Source organism: Fistularia commersonii, chromosome 36 (genome assembly GCF_037954325.1).
Source record: "Fistularia commersonii isolate RoL2024-O1a breed Wild chromosome 36, RoL_Fcom_v1.0, whole genome shotgun sequence".
Classification (NCBI taxonomy): Eukaryota; Metazoa; Chordata; class Actinopteri; order Syngnathiformes; family Fistulariidae; genus Fistularia; species Fistularia commersonii.
Window position 1 is genome coordinate 2201813 of NC_141319.1, and position 21802 is coordinate 2223614.

General features: G+C 42.0%; 1 protein-coding gene across 2 annotated transcripts; it reads right to left on the reverse strand.

Moving 5' to 3' along the window:
• Nucleotides 1-1598: 1598 nt before the first annotated feature.
• Nucleotides 1599-15365, reverse strand: aig1 (androgen-induced 1 (H. sapiens)). 2 transcript variants are annotated; one of them, XM_086142955.1, is made up of 6 exons: nucleotides 15063-15365; nucleotides 11416-11571; nucleotides 9550-9651; nucleotides 3417-3532; nucleotides 3161-3327; nucleotides 1599-1949 (listed from the first exon to the last, which is right to left on the reverse strand). In XM_086142955.1, exons 1-6 carry the CDS (start codon nucleotides 15201-15203, stop codon nucleotides 1930-1932), a joined length of 702 nt encoding a protein of 233 aa, XP_085999081.1. In that variant the 5' UTR covers nucleotides 15204-15365; the 3' UTR covers nucleotides 1599-1929. The 2 variants fall into 2 exon arrangements, with proteins under 2 accessions (XP_085999081.1, XP_085999083.1); XM_086142957.1 differs by lacking the exons at nucleotides 1599-1949; nucleotides 3161-3327; nucleotides 3417-3532 and adding an exon at nucleotides 7526-9113 and having other exon boundaries at nucleotides 15063-15363.
• Between the last annotated feature and the right edge of the window lie 6437 nt (nucleotides 15366-21802).

Genomic DNA, 21802 nt, shown 5'->3' on the forward strand with positions numbered 1-21802 from the left:
TACCCATTCACATCCTGTCAAAGTGAAAGCTGGCTTAAACAGGAAGAACTTAAAAAAAAAAGCTTTACTTTGAAGGCACTAACACGTACTTATGACAACATTGTTTCCGAATTTTAGACATTTTAGGTGCAGTTAATGATTTTTGTCAGCAGAGGGAGCTGTAGATTAACTTCCACACTGAAATGAAACGAATAAAATAGCAAATAGGAAATAGGTGAACAAATCAAATAGTTGGTTTTAGTTGTGGTTTTAAGGGGAGGCGTCAGAACCTTTCATTTCTGCTGATTATTATCGACGGCCAGGAGCTGTCCATCGCTCTGCGTGGAGGTTATCAAGGTCATGGGTCAGGCATCTTTCCTCCCAGTGCAGTTACATTAACGCAAACACACAATACACAACGCGTGTAGAAGAACCCCCCAATCATTGGAAAATCAGCCAACAGTTTTTTTTCCCCAAGACGTGGGAACCCCCGACACAGCATTTACTATGGGTCGATGAATTGTGCACAAATGAGTGCAAAAGGAGCAAACATTTAGTGAAACATCTGTGCGAAATTGTGATTGAATATTTAATACATTTTATTAAAAGGTTCAGGAGTTCCTCCTTCTATTCCCCCTGTAAAAACATTCTCTTTCAACATTTCCTGGCAGTTTTTCTGTGAAGGTGTGTTTTTTTTTTCACTGAAACCTTTATTTCACAACAAGAGCAGAATCTTGTTGCCATGTAAATATATGCAAATTAATGCAGGGTGGAATATTTGAGAATGTTTTAACGTGTCACCTCAGAGCCGAGGAACCGACATGTTAATGAAGAGACGAGACACACACACACGCACACACACACAGCGAAGTTAGCTGCTAAGCGCTAATGAACACAGTGTTTGTGTCAAACTCTCATTTCCCAACTGACAGCGGTGAGTGTCACACACACACACACGCAAAATAGTGGGTGTAGTGTGAGATGTCATGTTGAGCTGAGGTGAGAGAACACCAGCACCAGAGAAAAGGGTGTTTTTTTTGTCTCTTTTAATTTTCACTGTGAAATGACCGGGGGAAGAGGAGGGGCTTGTTTTGACAGATATGTTCTTGTGGCTTCACTCTGATAACCTTTACAGTCTAAGACCGTCCGCAGATGTCAAGATGAGAATAAACACACGCACAAACTCGCGGTCCAGAGAAAAATGAATTCTTGTGAAAATTCAGTGTACTTGAAAATAATTAATAAATGAGCTCAAAACATGATGTAATATTGATCAATAATAGCAAAACGTACAAAAAAACTGTCTTGAGGCGACCTGAAATCTTGTTAAAATAACCTGAAACTAGGGAAATGTTTTTGACGGCAGTTAAAATGTTTTAACCTTTCTCTCATTTTCCATGCGTCAAGAGCAGATTTTAAATACTGGTAGTTTTTCAGCTATAACAATCTAGAATAATAACTGCTGAGAAAATCAAATAAACAAGTAGGAAATTACCTGTAAATAGTAAAACAGCAACAAAATAAAAACCGGAATATCGAAATAAAATAAGACAAAAATGACCTCGGAAGACATTTGTAAAGGAGACACATCCAGCGAGTCATGAAATCACTGATAATCATTTTTTTATCCAGCCAAACTTTATTGATCTGGTGGCGACACTCTCTTGATAAGATGACAAATAACTGTATTGGACACACTATTGATGACTGGTAGTGTTGAGTTTTCTCAGTAGTTCATGGAAAAGAAGGTACTGTTTGTTTACTACAAAGAAGCAACAAAACAAAGATGCGCGTTTGGATCCACCAGCTTCCAGTTTCTCTTCACACTTTCGATAATGGGTTTGTAGCAGATGGACAAAGTCTCTTCCACTTCCCCGAGGCGCTCCCTCTCGCCTCTCGAGCTGTTGGGGGCAGGCCGGGGGGTCGCCATTCCTCAGTCATCGGGGAAGATCATTCACCTTTGACCTTTTCTGGGAGAAGAAGAGAAGTTAGTGAAGCAACAGATGGGGAAAAGAGAGCCAAAAAGATTTCAAGTGGTTCCATGTGGATTTTTTTTGTCCAATTTGGAGAAGGCTACCTGTGGCCCTGCTGGATCGTCAAAGCGTGTGTGTGTGTGTGTGTGTGTGTGTGTGTGTGTGTGTGTGTGTGAGTCCAACGTGAAAGTCCGACTGTTTCTCCTGTTCACGTTTCAAGTAAGTGCCTAAAAAATGATTTATCGTGTCTAGAAAAAGTAACAAAAAGTGACCAAGAAAAAAAAAGTTCAAAATATCAAGCAAATCGGCTGATATGTGCAGATTGTCATTGATTTTTTTTTAAATTCTTATCAAACAATTTTTTAAGAACATTGTACAGCAAGAAAAAAATCTTCCCGTTGTATTTTGTGTGTGTATTTGTACTATTATGGTTTGTCGGTGCGTGAGGATATACCCTGTGTAGTTTTTTATACCTGTCGTATGTATTTGTACAGTGTGTGTAACTTTACCATTTATATACCTTACCTTTATTAAAGCATGTGTGTATCAATACAAAGTGGCGAATGGTAAGGTTCATGGCTGATGGGGCAGTGACTTCCTTTTGAACAATATTTACATGTAAGAACTCGAAAATTTCTTATTCCCGGTAGTCTAATCTCCTTTTTTTTCCATAAAGCTGAAAACAATTTGTGGTGTTGTCTTTATTTCTGTATGACGTCCACGTGCATATTCCTCTCTACAAAACAACCTCTGTTACTTTGCTGTAAACTCCTTGTTTTCTTTTATTTATGTTATTTATTTTACCCTACATTGCTTTTAGAGGGACAGCAGTCACTAGCACCTGACAACTCACATACGCCCCCTTCAGGTGAGGCACAGTATTGTCTGCCTCACCTCACAACTTTTTTCTGCGGTTTATTTTCCGATCAGCGAGCATAACCGAATCATGCACTTACACTTAAGACACTACAGAGCTTGTAGAAGTCTGTGTAGAAATATTTCGACAAACATTCTATGGCTTGTATTTGATCAGCAAATTCAGGGAAAAAAATCAGTGGAAAAATATTTATCTTATGTTACTATTATTTTTTTTTTTCCCCTATGACCGGCACTGTCTTCAACTGCATCCCCTGACTGCACATCACTGCCTATACTGTAAGTGTATCTGTGCTGTTTGTACTTGTAGTACTGTGTGTGTGTGTATATACCTGTGTGTGTGTGGTCCCAGATGTAGCAGTTCAGGATGTCTCCGAGGACGTAGAAGACACAGAGGACGAGTGTCATGGCGGAGAAGAAGGCCACTCTGGCTAGCGGGGCGATTTTCTCCAGGACCGGATAAACCCACACGCCGGTCACGTGATGCACCCAACATGTCCTGCGTCGGGGGCAGGAAATAATGGACACGGGATCACAAAACGCTCGGACAGAAAGGCGTTCAAAGCAACGGGGAGGGAGGTTAGTTACCAGAAGATGTATCCCACTCCGAAGACACACACAGCCGCCAGGCCCCATGACCTGCAGGGGTAGCGGTGGTGGGTGGTCCGCATTTCAATGATGATGAAGGGCAGAACTGTCGTGTGCTGGAAGGGGACAATGGTTAATTGATGTGACTTGTCAGGACTCGGTAGATGACACACACACACACACACACACACGCTCTTGACAGGGCGCATGCGCTGATCATTTCCCGGCTGCTTTACAAAATACATTAGGGGCTTGATCAATATCCTCGCGCTGTGGCGTCAGTTGATCAAATCATCTGCATTTGAACCTGATATGAACCTGATATGAACCTGTGTCGTGCTCTCAGCGAACACTTCTCCATTGTCAGCAGCTGATTTCTCTAGAAGTTGCTCGAGTATACTGTAAAAATCGTCATCAAATTTCTGATAAATCCTTTCATTTTATGCTAGCTGCCAATAAGGGGCTATCTCACACACAAACACACACACACACACACACACTCATACACATAGCAGCTGATTCTCAGTACCCCGTGTGTCACCACTGGTCAGCTGACAAACTCGTAATCGCTTTGACCGTAAAAATAAGAGCCCAAGACTCTATTACCCAAAGCATACAACTCCAGGGATAGTGGCAAGAACTTCCCTTTTTACATTTAAAGAAAAACTAGTGATGTAATTATGTTTTTTAATTTTTATTTCAGGAAACTGCAGCTCAGTTGGTAGGGTGGATGTTCCTTCCAAATGGAAGGTTGGCAATTCAAGTCCTGGCTCCTCATGTCGACATGTCGAACAGCCCTTGAGCAAGACACTGAATGTCCAAGTTGCTCTGGGTGGCTTGCTTAGCACCTTGTATGGCAGCCCTGCCACTATTGGTGTGTGTGTGTGTGTGTGAATGAGTGAATGCTTTACTGTGTAAAGCACTTCCAAACCACGAGGTGTGACAGGGCTACATGAGCGGAGACCATACATATACTTCATCGCATTTTTTTCAATTTCTCATGTGATTTCTTGCTGATTTATTTACAATAATTTTATTGTTAAAGTTTACATATCTGATTCAATGCTTGCTGAGGGGAATTTTTTTTTCGGCACAAAATTATGGAGTAGGTTATCTCATTTCTATCTTGATCATTTTTCAAATAATAGCCAGTTTCTTTAAAGCCTTGGGATAATAACATTCATTTTTTCCCAGTGTCTTTATCGTATTCTGAGATTATTATAAAAAGATAATTCGCCAGGTAACGCGTTAAAAACAGTATGGCCTTGCTGTCGGAGCGCTTGGGTCCCTCACACTGATGTTGGTTCTGATTTCCTGGAAAACATAAACACCTTTTGGGAAAATTTCAAGGTTGTCTCTCGCACATCTTGATGAGGCGTAATCACTTCATCAGTAATTCTCGAGTACGAAGGCGTTTCGGCTCCTACGCCTCCATATCTCGCACACCCGCAGAGGATTTCCAGAGAAATCTCTTTTGTAATTGCGCGGTAGGGAAGAGCCGTTGCTTGGCGTGTCAACGGAGCGACGAGGTCGCCGCGGTGTCACATGGGAGTCTCCGGGAGCGATCCTGCCTCCGCTGCTCCCCAGAGGATTGGACAAGGTCAGAGCGAAAGATGCCAAGTATGTGAAAACTACGACGCGGGTAACAATATCCCCGAGCCGTGTAGGGGACAAAATAGATCTCCCTCCCGGGGGCTTAAATTCTAGGTTTCCCTCCCATCATTATCTTGCACGCATGCGCGCGCACACACACACACTGACGCTGCACTTTTTTAGCCAAACTGGAATTCCAGTCACCCGGTCACGTTTAAGTTTAGAGGACTTGTAAATAATACTCTCTTTATTCTCGCTGTCGCCTCACCATGTTTTTCGGTTTTTAGGTCTTTTCTCTTTGTTGCCGGGCCCCCACACCCACACCCACACCCACCCACACTGAGATTTGTGGTTTCGCTGAAGCTGCCAGCTTTTTTTTCGCTTTCTGTGGAAAATCCCCCCACCAGCCCCCACTTTCCTCCCCTCCCTCCTCTTCTCCATCCTGTGGTCTGAGCGACTAAAAACGGTACAGAAACTATTTTACGTATGACCTCGAGTGTGTGTGTGTGTGTGTGTGTATGGGGCGGGGTCACAGGGTCACCCGTCATGTGATGAGTTCAAAGTGATGCAGCAGAGTAACTCTTAGATGGATTTTGGTTTATATGCCGTGAACACATACCATCTATTAATTTGGGAATGTAAGAATTCATTTATTTTTCCGCAAAAATAAATAGAATAAATACAACAAAATTCACCTAGAAATGAAAAATGTTCGGAAATCAATAAGAAACCTAAAATTTTAGCGGAACAATTTTAAGAAGTAATCATTCAAAAATAAAGTAATTATAAAATAAATTAAATACCTTGGATATTAAGTGGGTATAAATCGCCTTGAGCATTGCCAAGGTAATGAAAATCCCACTCAAAAATAACCAGAAATGAATAGAAATTGCTCAAGCAGATATAAATCACTACAAAAATAAGGGATGACTGAAAAGTCAGGAATTTTTTTAGAAAAAAAAAAAAAAAAAAGATTATCAATTTGTTCTCCAACCGGTAATTTTTACAGACAGTGCAAAAATCAGCGGGAAAATAATCAAATAATGAAGTAAAAAAAAATCGTCAGGCATTCTGAGAGAAGCGACCTTGAGGTTTCCAAGATATCAAATAAAAAATGAGCACCGTTTGGCTCCAGTGAAGAGGTGACGTCGCCGGTTATTCCATCACACTAAATCAGTTACATCTTATCCCCTCGGTGACTCTCTCACCAAGTCTTTCTTTTTTTTAAGTGTAAATTTAAAACAGACTTAAAACCGTTAAAAAAAAAAAACAGAACCACCGGCATTTATTCTCACAATTTCTGGACATATTTGATCCTGAAAAAGTGCAGTAACGATTTGCCTGTCGCTGTGAAGACTAAATCTGTGGGCTTTGGGGTCGCTGGGATTCTGACAGGAAGTGGAGCTGGATTGTCGCTCTCTAAGCTCCTTAAGCTGAAAAAAAAATGTCCACACTCTCATTGCAATTGATCCACGGCGGTTGAAGACGAGTTCGGGGCTTAAAAAGCTCCGTGGGCTGCAGAGGGTTTCACGTCTGCTGCAATTAAAGGTTGTGACACCGGAGGTTTGTTTTTCCACACCCTCAACTTTTAATGTCTATATATGTGACCCTGTGGCCTGAAAAAAAGGAAAATAGAGAAATAGAGGGAGTTGATGGATGTGGAAGAGGAAGTCCCTTTTTTTTGCCCTTTTTAAATAACCAGATTTTGAGAACAAGCCAGGAATAACCCGCAAATGAGCAAAAAGTACTTAAAATAATCAAGATTTTTTTTAACCACTTTGTCACTTTTACTTTTTTTTGTTTCTTTTAAATTTGTATTTTGTTCATATGTGCGTGTTTACTATATATATATATATATATATATATATATATATATATATATATATATATATCTGTAAAGTGTCATTCAGTGTTGAGTAAGACGCTGTAAGTTTCTTCTAGTACTTACTGCTAAACTACAAAAAATTAATAATCTTCAAAGCTTTTTATAAATTTGCTAATTGTTTTTAAAAAGTAAACAGAAAACAAAATCTACCTGAGAAAATTCCCTAAATAATTTTTTTTTTTTTTTCATCAGAAGTATGACCTGACACTAAAGCCTTAGAAGAAGGGAAAAGCGGGACGTGGGGGAGTTTTCTGGAACTGACAGGGACGACGTCGTCGCACAGCTGGGAAGAAGGTTTTTTTTTTTTTTATTTGCCCGGTTCAAATAAACGGTGGGGAGCGTGAAGCGGAACATTGGGGAGGATACTTGGGAGGGATGCGGGTCAAAACTTTGAAAAAGGTCAAGAAGTTGCTCTTGAGGCCCCGTCTGACTCAGAAACGGGCTCACGAATCGACGCTTGGGACGTCGCTGCCGGTCTTCTGCCTCTGGCGAAGAAAACTATCTGGCAACCAGCGCGTCCACTGGCAACAGTCTGGGTTTCAACCACATTCACAGCCACAAGAGAGCAGCGGGAACATGTTTATTTTTTCCCCCCAGAAATCAATAAAAACCAGCTGCATGTCATGCGGTGACATACAGAATGGGACGACGTATAGATCGGTCACAATCTGGTCGGGATTAGAAGAAAAAGATCTCATCTGTGGGGTTGTTTCTGACTGCAGTGGCTAATTTCCCCTCTCCCTTGAATTTTGAATCATAAATTTTACTCAATCGCGATAATATGTTTTATTGGAATAATAAGATCCAGAGTAATAAATGTGTAAAATATTTATACATAGCATGGATATTATTTACACTATCATCCCATTTGCCTTGTAAAAAAAAATATTAGAAGGCATCAAATCTGACAATAAAATGCAAAAATTCAAGAATAAAAATAAAAAAATTACTTATCACTATATTGTATCACTATATCATAATGATTTAAATTTCAGTACATTCTTTGTGAAACAATTATGGCTGACACATCTGTAGTGTTTTAGTTTTTTTTATCCGATGACTGAGGGGTGACCTCCATGCTGGGATTAAAAATGCAAGATTAATCAGGATTATCAATGAAATTATGATTTAGGATTAGATTTTGTGAATATATCAATTGTGGCTTGTTCGATTTTTTTTCTTCCACGCTGACTGGAAGCTGAGCCTGCTTCCTGTTTTGCACCGTTGGATGTTTTTAGCAGGCGATCCTCACAGCGCCGCCGAGAGTGCGACAGCTGAAACGTGGTAAACTGTTGTCGCTGGAGATGAAGGAGTTAATCCTCACCGGGATTATTAGAATGGCGGTAAACACATTTATTAAAACATCTTCTGCTCTCTCTCCTTCAAGAATCACTCAGCCCCTCCCTCCCCCGGCGGGAGTAGTGACACCGTTGCCGTGGCGGCAAGCACAAATAAACAGTGGCGATACCATGGAATACCACATAATATTTACAAGCGGTGCACACACAACAAAGCAGACACACACACGTGTTCTCACGTTTTTTTCTCTCTGCCGCATACACACACACACACACCGGCACAAAAGACATACCCGCACACAGACACACACAACTACTGATGATGTTCTGATTGTTTTGGTCCTTAGCGACGCCCGCCATAGCAACCACTTTAATATTGCAACACTTCACGGAGAACAAGAAAGACAGACAGACAAACACACGTGCAGTCACACACAGTCTGCCTCTTTCTATTAAAGCTCTGATTTGGGACTGATTTTTTTTTCTCTTTTAACACACCACATCACTTCACAATGTTGCATCTGTGTGTGTGTGTGTGTGTGTGTGCGCATGCATGTTTCAAGGCACGTGCATAAATCTGTGTGTGTATGGTTAGTGTTCTGGCAGCAGGGGGAAGTTTAAAAGACGAGGCACGTTTGCATATTTCCAGACGCGGTGCTGGAAAAAGTTGCGATTATCTTTGGGAGCAGATTAGAAACCTGACGTTATCAGCCAGGCGACATGTTGGTTTTCCAACCGGGGACCAAACCTTCCTTCCTGTCGGTGGCCCATCAAAGCATCGGCCCATTCAAATGCGGACTGATAAGACGCACTGAATGTTCGCGGGGGGTTTATCGCCCGCTGATAGCGGCGTGGCGGGACACGGGAGTCGCTGTCGCATCCAGCTGTACAGTCGGCAAGATGGAAGCTCATGTCACGTGACTGAAACAGATATCATTCCAGTGAAGGGAGTGTGTGCGCCAGGCCACAGATTACTGGAGATAATCTTGAGAGGAAACGGCATCTCGCTCAAGACGGTGATAGAACGGCGCGGTAGCCGGTTACCGATCAATAATCGGATGTCTTAAATCACATAGGAGGGAAAATGGACAGCGCGGTGCTGATCAATGCTCATGGGCTTCCCCTTTCACTGTGACATCACCGAGAGTGGACCTCCCCCCTTACAGCATTGCTCTCGCCCCACCGGCCAGAGGAAGACATGGACCTCTATGAGGCCGAAGTACCTCAGGCATTCTGGGAACATCGTTCTAGAGCGGCGCACTCGGCTACTAAAAGACGACGTCAAACTACAACGCGCGACGCTGCTGTATTTCCCAAAAAAGAAAAAAAAGGGCTCGCTTGTTACAGCCCAACTCACCATGCCATGGTTGAGCCACTGCGGGATGAAGTTGTCGAGGAGTTTGGGGTAAACCAGCTCTCTGTCGTAGAGGTAGAGGCTCCAGAAGGTGAACACCACGAACTACAGAAAACACAAACATACACACACACACACACACACACACACACACACACACACACACACACACACACACACACACACACACATACAAAAAGGATCGGTTTAAACATGTTTGTAATGTCACAGGTTTCTCCATTAAAATCGTGATTTCTAATCAAACTCTGAGAACCCTTTTTACTTTTCAGAATGTATTTGTACCGAAATTCAATTACAGTTGATCAAACACAATTCAATACAGTTAAAAATTATACATTTTGTCTAATTTTACTTTAAAAAGATACGTAGAGGATAATCGCCCCTACTCTCAGGAGCGAAATAGACTTGTATCAGCTGACTATTTGTTTGTGTCAATGCGTGTGTGCTCGTGTACGTCTGTGGGACTGCACGTCAGCATGTCGCAACTTGAGTGCGACCCACTCCTGGCCAAATGACATTTCGTGTGAAAGTGTGTGCCCGCGTGTATGTGTGTGTGTGTGTGTGGCAGCCTGAGGATAAGACAAAGGTCACTGACTCTCAGACACAGAGGACTAATGACTTGTTCGGAGTCGTGTTCACTGACGTTGAGATTGTGTTTACTTCAGGGAGGGGACAAAATCAAACACCGGTAGCTGCGCTTATCAACTAACGTCTTTTAGAGGAATAACCGTCGCATCTGTGTGCAAACTAGGGTCAATGTCTGATGCCAGTCATCGGTTCCATTGGACTGTAATCTTAACGGACCAGTTGATCGACACCGCTGGGTCACATGACCAGCGTCAGACGCCCAAAACAACCGACAACAATGGACAACAATTGACTGTTTTTGTATCAAGGAGAGAAACCATGAGAAACAGTTCAGGCGAGGCCTTTTATGGGATGGACGGCGTGGGATTTGAGGTTAAGACGTCACCTGAGCAGATGTTGCGGCAAACTTTAGCGTTTCTGTCAGGTTACGTGAATCTATGTTTGAACGACATTGAAAACAAAGAAATACTAGGCTGATCAGCTGAGCTTATACACAGCTAGAGCATGTTCTTCACATTTTAACGATGTCAAACAACTTCTCTGTTTTATGTTACACTGCTCATACACAACCAGAGCGGCACTCAAATCTCGCCTCCTTGTTTATCTACCGGAGTCTGCTTGCAGAGACGGACCTGTTTTTCTTTTTTTTAGAACTTGCAGACAAATACCTCCTGTGTGAAAACTCTCAGACATTTTGGTGGTATTTTAACTTTGTCTGGTTCAAGAGTCAGAAGTTATGTGACAAAGATGCTTGTTTGAACCAAAATTGTATTGGGCTGGGGGGAGGGAAGGGAAGGGACAAACCTGCAAGATTTATTCTCACAATCCGTTAATTTAAAATTTGCAAAAAAAAATCTGAACTATTTCCAATCAACGGATGATTGGTAAAAAAGGGAAAATTAATCAATATACCGATAAATATTAAAAAGTTTACCCAGCATAAGAAATTATGAAAAAATCCTCCAAGTTTCCACGACACGGGTTCATAATGAGCAAATAAGTACTTGATCAACTGCATGAGAAATGTATCACTATTTCAAAAAAAATAAATTAAAATCTTAATTTTGTAAAACGTAATGAAGTTTTTGAAACTTAACTGGAAAAAAAAAGTTCAGTGACCTGTTAAGTTATACAAAATAACATTTGTTTTGTTAGGTCCAACTGCTTCCAACGCAAAGCCTTGCTGTGTGATTCCGTCTCGCCGATCCTCCCCGGCTTGTGTTTGTGTGTTTTCACGTCTAATTCCATCCATCTGCTCACCGCTCCAACAGGAAAAGCCAGGACGGCCATCATCCAGTCCCTCAGGCTGATCAGCTTCCTCAGCTGCCTCTCCTGCTCCCTGCTGTCACCGCCCTTCGTCAACAGGCTGGACACGTCGATCAGGACACACAAGCCAAAGAACACGGCCTGGATCACCTGCAGACACACACACATGCAAGCGCACAAACACACACATGAATGTCACCATATTACCTGGGAACTTAGCAGGTGGTACTCCAATTCTTCTACTCGGGAATTTCTCAACCATGTTCAGACTGTAGGTCCACAACATCGTATACCGTGTAGGATTGAGATCTCTGAGAACGTCCGTTTAAGATAGATTCAAACAGCATGGGTGAAAGTTCACGCCTTATTTCAGAGATGAATGACTGAAAGACAAAAACTGAGTATTTATTGTATTTTTTGACGGATTTCATAGCTGTTTCTTGTTTACTGACTGGCCTTTTTTTTTATTCAGCTGCTCTGGGTTCAAAACCTCGATCCATGAAATCAAATACCCTGTCAATACATTGAGAATTTGACCTTGGGGACGAGGCAGTGATGGAGAGGAAGGTGCCCGCACCCGCTATGTGAGGAGACAGACGATACATTTAAAAGCTGACTCATTGAATATATACGGTTTAGTTGGTGTGAGAGAGGAAGATACAGAGAATAGGGTTAGATGGAGAAAGTTGACTCGCTGTGGCGACCCCTGACGGGAAAAGCCGAAAGAAGAAGAAGAAGAAGAAGATAATAAAAAAAAAACAAAAAAAAAAACAAGGCAAGACAGTTGAGAAGTTTTCTGCATGTTGAATAGCACTTTTATAAGGATCTAATTTCTTTTTAAGTTTTTTAAAAAATGAGGAATTCCAAAATAAATTTTGCAGGTTAAAAAAAAAAAAAGGGCTAGAAATTCCCTTTTTTCCAGAAAAAAAGACATGGAATCACACAGAAAAATCTGCCAGAAATTTGAAGCTGTCAAGACTTTTAAAACAAAATATAAGCTAGAAATCTCATGAATATTGGCATGTGATTACTAGGAATTTCTGAATAAATTAATTAGAAATGCTGCAAGTAATTACCTGAAAGCTAGTACAAATTAACCTAAGAGTCAGCAACAATTGGAAAGCCAAGATAATTACCACACATTTTCCAAGAATTTAATTGACATAAAATTTACATATATTAATGAACAAAGTAAAGCCTCTTCATGTTGTGATATTAACTTTTTGCCCATATTTTCTAATTCTGTCCTCCTCCGCCTTTCCCGCATGTTGTGAGCCTGGAACTAATTTGTTTTTGTCAAAACTAATCAGTAGGGCTCCCGCTTCCCCTCCTGACCCCATTTGATAGCAACATAAATAATGGGGTTCTATCAGACCTCAGCCAGTGATGTGGCTCTGCATCAGCAAGTGCTTCTTCTCTGAGACTGACACACACACACACACACACACACACACACACACACACACACACACACACACACACACACACACACACACACACACACACACACACGCGCTAATGATTTTAGATGAAGAGGCAGAGGCAGTGTGTGTTCACACCATTAAAAGCATGGTATATATCACAAAGCTCTCTCTCTGTCACTCACACACTCACTCACTCACTCACACACACTCAAAGGATCACAGTTACCTTTAAAAGGTTATTTATCAAACGATTTCATCTCTGGTGTCCTGTATTATATTATTACAGTAATATAGAAATGTTATGGTGTGTTCCTTTTAAGGCACTGGCTGGGGTATTATGAGTGGAATTATCGGTTCCAACCTTTCGTCTGTTACAATGTTTAGATAGAAGTGAAGAGAAACTCTAAAATATATTCATACAAATTGAGATTTTTTTTGTGATTTCTTCTTACTTTATGATCTTCGTAAAAAATGACAGGTATGGGGGCTGATTTTCAGGAACTAAGCTCTGATGTAAATTACCATAGTCAGCAAAATATTATTTCACGAACATCATCAGGTGTTTGCTTGAAATCTGGAAGAAATATCCAACAATTAGTCAAAGTAATTCAAAATTTGCATGAAAGTGACTTTGAAAATTGACAGGCATATGACAGAGCTACTGATCCCATTGTCCACCACTCATTGTGCTAAGCTAACTAACGGGAAGGTGATACGGCAGCAAGAAGGAAGAAGGTCAGCTGACGTCTCATCTTTCCGATAAGCATCAGGCTGAATAACTGCCTCTGAGAGGCCTTTTGGTGCAGCGGCTTTCAAAACATAGAGGTTTAAATTTCTATTAGTTTAGTTCATTTGCACCCTTCATGGACTACTAAGATATATGTTGTCTGAAAATATTCTAACTAATTGTTACTTGATTCTGAACATTTATACTCTTCTATGATGTGTCCCGGACAGAGCGCACAATGTTTTCAGACTTATCAGAGGAATGTGTTCCCGTCTTTATGTTCCTGCTCTTTTTATAGAAAGCATTGAAATTAAGATTAAGCAGCAACAAACCAACACTGCAACACGTGAGGGCTGGCAGAATAAAAAAAAGGGACGGGCACACACGGCCAGCATTCATCTCGACACAATGACCACGCTCTCTCTCGCTCACACACACGAACACACACACACACACACACACACACACACAGATATACACACAAAAGCTGCCATTTACACACAGGCACACCAAACATCAACAAACAGACACCGGTCAGTACAAAATCTCTGTCCTGGTCATTCTCCCAGTTTATTCCTGCTTCTGAAGTTCAGAGGACATTTATTACAGCGTCTTCTTCCTGTTTCATGGAATAAATTAGAGAACGAAGCGCAAAATCAAATATTTACCCGTTTTCCTTTTTATTAAGATCAGCATTATGCAATTTCATATGAATCTAATTCACTTTGAAATATTTTACGTAACTCATAACATATTTTCAGGACATTTAAAACATTGTCTCCATTCATTTCGAATTCATTTGAGCTTCTCTTTTCTAATAACAGAATGATTCTTTTCTAGCAGCATTTGTGAACCAGTTTCAGGTCATGTTTACCCAATGCTGGGTTTGTTTAGTATCACTTATTCATATTTCAGCTAGCTTTCAGGTGATTTATTTCCTGAAAGTAATCTGGCAACCGCTTAACAGAAGCAAGTGGAAGTAAACAACAACAAAGACAACAACAACAAAACCACGACCTGCATTACAAAATGCTGAACAAAATGTTTAACACCTCTTTGAAGCTAGCTAACCGGCTAATGGCTAACCTGATGCTAACCGCTAACCTGCTGACCCCCGGCAGCGTCGAATCAAGGGCGCGACTCGGCTAGGAGTGCGTTCGATCCCATTACACCTGTTCCGGTGGGCGTTATGCTAACTGCTACACCGAGTAGCATGTGTGTGTGTGTGTGTGTGTGTGTGTGTGTGTGTGTGTGTGTGTGTGTGTGTGTGTGTGTGTGTGTGTGTGAATCAGGAAAAGGGGGCAGTTACGGCATTTAGCCGACACCAACTGACTTATCAGTCACTTTCCGACTCTGCATCGCATTACAGACCGAAACCATGACAGGAAGCGGGCGGTAGCACTGCTTCGATCCCGGCGTGTAGCCCCCAGCGCCTGAATGGCGCCGGTCGGCTAACTCGGCGGTGAAACCAACTAAAAACGGAGCCTCACCAGGTCAATGAAAGTGAGAAACTTCCAGCTGCCCCCGTAGGTCTGGTGCGCAGGCATGTCCAGGGCCTTGTAGTGGCACAGGATGGAGAAATAGGACAGCAGGATGGCCACCCGGAGGATCTGCGAGGGGATGAGCGCCATGATGCTCGCTCCCGGTGCCTGTTTACCTGCCCGCCTTCGGCCTCTCGACGCCTCCCCGAACCGCTCCGTGGTTCCGGATGGATCTCCTGCTCTTCCCGTCTCCGCCGCCCCCCCTCCTCCGCCTCCCGGCTTCTCTCTCCGCGCCTCCTCCTCCCCCTCGCCCCCTGAACTGCTTCGGCGTTACGGTGGTGATGGTGAGGATGAGGACGATGATGAAGGGGGAGGGGATGGTCAGCCTTACTCGCGCCTGTAAAAAAACAAACAAAAAATATTAATGATGATATTAATAATAGCATTAATAATAATAATAATAATAAATATCGTCATTATTCATTACCATTTTATATGGAAAAGTTATGACTCTTAATAACAACTACAAAATTATGGTAATTCATACCAGTATTGATAATTATTATACCGGTAATTCATCATAATTAATTATTTGCTAATAACAACACTTGTAATAATGATAATCTGCACATTTAATTGTAATTCATTATCATTTTCTATTATTACTTATTTATATTATTATTGCATAATAATGACTAATAACATCAACAATAAAATGATCTGTATTTATAATTATTATGATTATTTATCATAATTTATTATAATAATTATTATTACAGGACTATCTCATTGCAAGCCTTTTATTATTTTAATATTGCTGATTATGGCCTACATCATAAGAAAACTCAAAAATCCTATCTCAAAATATTAGAATATCATGAAAAAGTAATATTTGTTTTTTTAATTGCATTACAGAAGATAAAGAACTTTATCACAATATTGTAATTTTCTGAGACAGTCCTGTATTATTTGGTGGCACAATGTGGCAGTGTTGTTTTTACCTCAAAAACAACGTTCAAGTTCAACATTCTACCTCAAAACACGTTCAAGTAGGTTGGAACGTATGGAGAAAAATGTCAAGGAAGGGTAACGTGTGTTAAAAGGGTATCAGCCTGAAAGAAAGGAGAGGTAAAGAAGACGTGGTGAGACCAGCGATGTTGTCTGGTTTAGAGACAGTGCTATTGAGGAAGGTACGGGAAACAGCTGGAGGTAGCAGAGAAGAAGATGTTGAGGAGGATGAATAGGATCAGGAATGAGTCCACCAGAGGGACGGCACATGTTAGATGTTATGGAGGTAAAGTCAGACCAAAATGGTTCAGTCATATATAGAGGAGGGACATTGAACATCTGGGTAGAAGGATGCAGAAGTTGGAACTGCCAGGCAGCAGGACTGGAAGAAGGCTGATGAGATTTATGGATGGAGTGAACGAGGACATGAAGTTAGTGGGAGTGAGAGAAGAGGATACAGAGGAGAGGGTTAGATGATTCATTATTGCGACCCCCCTGCCCCCCTTAGTATGAAAATTTGCTATAGACACCAACATTAATTCAACATTAATACTACTTTGACCTGCACAATTGAACGTAATTATGATGAGCTTCGGTGCTGATTTGTTTTGTTGTGATTTTTTCTTTCCAAAATGTTGTTGCGCAAATGTCTCTTCTTCTTCTTCTCCTTTTGCCTTTTCCCTTCAGGGGTTGCCATAGCGAATCAACCTTCTCCATCTAAACCTATTCTCTGTATCCTCTCTCACACCAACTACCTTCATATCCTCTCTCACTACGTCCATAAACCTTCTCCTTGGTCTTCCTCGAGACCTCCTGCATGACAGCTCCAATTCCAGCATCCGTCTACCAATATATTCACTATCCCTCCTCTGTACATGACTGAGGCAGCTCAGTCTCGCTTCTCTAACCCTCTTTCCAAAACATCTAACATGTGCTGTTCCTCTGATAGAGACAAAGACAACCTTAGCATTTTCATCTCTGCTACCTCAAGCTCTGCCTCCTGTTTTTTTGTCATTGGAACTGTTTCTAGGCCATACAGCATCGCTGGTCTCACCACTGTCTTGTACATCTTTCCTTTCAGTCTGGCTGATATATCGCATAGTACCCCTGACACTTTTCTCCACCCATTCCAACCTGCTTGAACCTGTCTCTTCACCTCTTTTCTACACTCTCCATTGCTCTGGACTGTTGTACCGGAAAGTACCTGAAATACAACTTCTTGATCTCTACTCCCTGTAGCCTCACTGCTCCATCTGTGTTCCTCTCATTCAAACACATATATTCTGTCTTGCTGAGATCAACCTTCATTCCTCTCCTTTCCAGAGCATACCTCCACCTCTCTAGATTTTCCTCTACCTGTTCTCTGCTCTCACTGCAGATCATAATGTCATCTGCAAACATCATGGTCCATGGAGATTCCTGTCTAACCTCATCTGTCAATCTGTCCATCACTACTGCAAACAAGAAGGGGCTCAGAGCTGATCCCTGGTGGAGTCCCACCTCCACCTTGAACTTCTCTGTTAGCCCTACAACACACCCCACGACTGTCTCACAGCTAGCATACATGTCCTGTACCAGTCTAACATACTTCTCTGCCACTCCAGACTTCCTCATACAATACCAGAGCTCTTCTCTTGGCACCTTGTCATATGCTTTTTCTAGGTCTACAAAAACACAATGCAGCTCCCTTTGGCCTTCTCTGTACTTTTCTATTAGCATTCTCAAAGCAAATACTGCATCTGTAGTACTCTTTCTGGGCATGAAGCCATACTGCTGCTCACAAATGTTGACTTCTGATCTCAGTCTGGTTTCCACTACTCTTTCCCATAACTTCATTGTATGGCTCATCAACTTTATCCCTCTATGGTTGCCGCAATTCTGCACATCCCTCTTATTCTTAAAAATAGGCAACATCACACTTTGTCTCCATTCTTCAAGCATCTACTCACTCTAAGATCCTGTTGAATAATCTAGTCAGAAAATATACCGCCGCCTCTCCTAGACACTTCCACACCTCCACAGGTAGATCATCAGGACCAACTGCCTTCCCACTCTTCATTCTCTTCAATGCCCTCCTCAATTCACTTTTACGCATCTCTGCTACTTTGTGATCTACAATAGCCACCCCTTCTGCCCTTGCCTCGCTTTCATTTTCCACATTCATCAGCTCTTCAAAGAACTCTTTCCATCTTCCCATCACTCTTCTCGCATCTGTCAACACATTTCCCTCTCTATCCTTAATCACCCGAACCTGTTGCACATCCTTCCCATTGTTATTTCTCTGTGTAGACCTGTGTAGATCATTCTCTACCTCCTTACTGTCCAACCAAGCATTCAAGTCATCAGTTGGTTTGCCTTTGTTTTGCCTTTGCTACCTCTATCTTTACCTTACGCTGTATCTCCCTGTACTCCTGTCTGTTCTCTTCAGTCCTCTCAGTGTCCCACTTCTTTGCAAACAGCTTTCTCTTTATATACTCCTGCACTTCCTCATGCCACCACCAAGTCTACTTATCTACTTTCCTTCCAGCACACGCCAAGCACTCTCCTACCTGTCTCCCACTAATTGTAGTTGTCCAATCATCTGGAAGCTCCCTGACCACCCAGACCCTTTCTCAACTCTTCCCTGAAAGCCATACGACACTCCTCCCTTTTCATCTTCCACCACTTTGTCCTCTGCTCTGCCTTTGTCCTCTTCATCTTCCTTGTCACTAGAGACAAAACACCATCCGATGTTGTCTGGCTACACTCTCACCTACTTCTACTTTGCAGTCACCGATTTCTTTCAGGTTACCTCGTTTATACAAGATGTAGTCTACCTGCGTGCTCCTACCTCCGCTCTTATAAGTTACCCTATGTTCCTGTTTTTTCTGGAAAAAAAGTGTTCACTAAAGCCATTTCCATCCGTTTTCAAAATATACCACCATCTGTCCCTCTGCGTTCCTATCCTGTAAACCAAATCTACCCACCACTTCTTCATCCCCTCTATTGCCTTCACCAACATTTCCATTGAAGTCTGCACCAATTACCACTCCCTCATCTCTGGAGATATTCTGCATCACTTCATCTAGCTCATTCCAGAACTTTCCCTTCTCCTCTAACTCACATGCCACCTGCGGGGCAAAGCCAATAACAACACTGAGCATCACACCTTCAACGTCAGACTCATAGGTCTATCTGATAGTCTTTTCGCCTCCAGAACATTCCTAACAAACTCCTTCTTCAAGATAACTCCTACTCCATTTCTCTTCTTGTCAGTACCATAATAGTACAACTTAAAGTCTGCTCCTAAGCTTCTAGTCTTACTACCTTTCCACCTGGTCTCCTGGACACACGGTATATCCACCTTCCTTCTCTGCATCATGTCCACCAACTCTCTACCTTTTCCCGTTATCGTCCCAATATTCAAAATCCCCTCTCAGTCCCAGACTGTTGCCTTTCCTCTTCTCTCTCTACTTCCGAACACACCCTCCTCCTCTCCTTCTTTGACCTACAGTTGCTCAGTTTCCATTTGTTCCCTGTAGGTTATCGGTACCAATGGCGGTTGTTGTTAAGCCGGGCCTCGACCGATTATGATTATTATGATTATGATTGATTCTCATGTTTGGTTTTTGCAAAAGTTTTACGCCGGATGCCCTTCCTGACGCAACCCTCTGCATTTTTCCGGACTTGGGACCGACTCAGGGAGACACCGGCCCGTGCCGCCCTGAGGCTGCATGGTTGTTGCGCAAATGTATTTATTTTTAATCTATAACAACAGAAGAATAGAAGTTGGGTCCCCAAACACCTTCAATCAGGCAGCTTTTATGGGAAAAAAAAATACAGACCATATCTACTTTAATTACAAGGGGTGACGCTGTTTCCACGGCGACCATCTGGACGCGACTACATGGACAAAACATAGATGTTTCTTGTGCCTGAAATCAATTTATATGAATAATTGGGATATTTTTAATCCTCATCAGGGGTTAAAATGACCTAAAGGTCACAGAGAAGTAGTTGAAACTTACTGGCAAATTCCCTGAAAAATGTAAGAAATAGTAAGAACTGAATCACAGACAAGTTTATCAACAAGTTAAAGAATAAAAGCAATTGTATTCATTTCAAGCTCTTCTTCCTTTTCTCTCTTTATCATTCATCATTCTAAACAGGGGGAAGAGAAGAGTCACTCACAGCAGGAAGCGGAGCGGCAGGATACCTGCGTTGGAAGCTGGAAAGAAACTCAAGTCAGATTTTATTTATTTGGTGCCAAATCACAACACAGTTATTTCATGTCACTTTCCATGTAGAGCAGGTCCGGACCACAAATCTTTACAATGATATAGAGAAACACAACATTAGCCTGTGGGCGAGAAATTGGCGACAGCGGAAAGGAAACACTTCCTTCTAACAGTGCAGAAACCTCTGCAGGAGGTATGAGGGTTGGGAGCGAAAGGCCAAAATGACTTTTATAGAAATAATAGTAGTAATAGTAACGCTACGTGGTTATATTTGAAATGATACATGTAGTCGAGTATTGACAAGACAACTTATCCTGCATCCTGGGCTGCGGTGTTGCTGCAGCATCCTAGCTGTCATTGGGCGAAGGGCAGGGTGAGGCCGGGATTTTCCATGGACCAGTTGTCTCTTGATCACATATAGAGACAAACAACCATTCACTCTCATTCATACGTCATACAGAGACATACAACCTTAGAACATGGTCACTCCACACAGAAAGAAGGCTGAAATCAAACAATTGGATCTTCTTGCTGTTTGGCCAAACCACCACACCAGCATGCCGCCCCAATTCTTTTTGTTATTATTCTGAGTGACTTGAAAAAAGATATAAAAAAAATTGCTCAAATCAAAAAGAAAATATCTAAAACTGTGAAAAGCTACCTAAAAATTGTATTAATACCAATAAATATAAAGATCACCAAAAAAATGCAAAATAAAAATATGATTTCAAAATCTGAGTGCAGTTCTTCAAGGGAGTACCTGAGACAACGGAGAAGCAGCTCCGCTCCAGGCAAAACCTCTCACCCGCCCACCACCCCCTCGAATCCCCTTGGACTGAGCTTGACAGATTCTCAGCATCAAACAAAAGCGTAGATGTTTCCAGATAAGCTCCCCCCCAAAAATAAAACGGCGTCTCGTCACGGCGCAGCGATGACCCCCACGCAGTGAAAGGGGCATTTGTCTCGGCCGCAGCACGAGTTGAAACCAGTGGAAATAAAAAATATATCACATGGAGGAACAACTGGCCCGCAGCAGGGCTGCAACGTCACGCGCCGGTTTTGCTGTGCTCTTACCCCGACGGGGCCTACCCCGACCGTAGGAGGCCAAAACAATCCATGAAAATGAGCAAGAAACCAACAAAATCCCCCCTCCAGAAAAAAAAAAGTGAAGAATACAGATTAATAATTCAATAAATTACATTGATAGATTGGGTTTGCCCACATTGACCCCCACTTTAATATTTACATAAATGCATACACACAGGATAAAAAAATCAAAATACAAACATCAATAACTGAAAAATACCTGCTCCGCCTGGAAAAGGGCCGGCACTGGCCCCGGGGCCGGGTGTTCAACACTCCCGGGAGAGATGCAGAGACAAAGAGAGACAGACAGACAGAGAAGGAGGGGGAAAGATGAAAAAAAGAAGGAAAATAGAGAAACAGAGAGAGAGAGAGAGAGTAACCAGTAACCTGATGGTTGAGAGAGAAACATGGTAATGAAGATTGTTTGAGGTTTGGAAG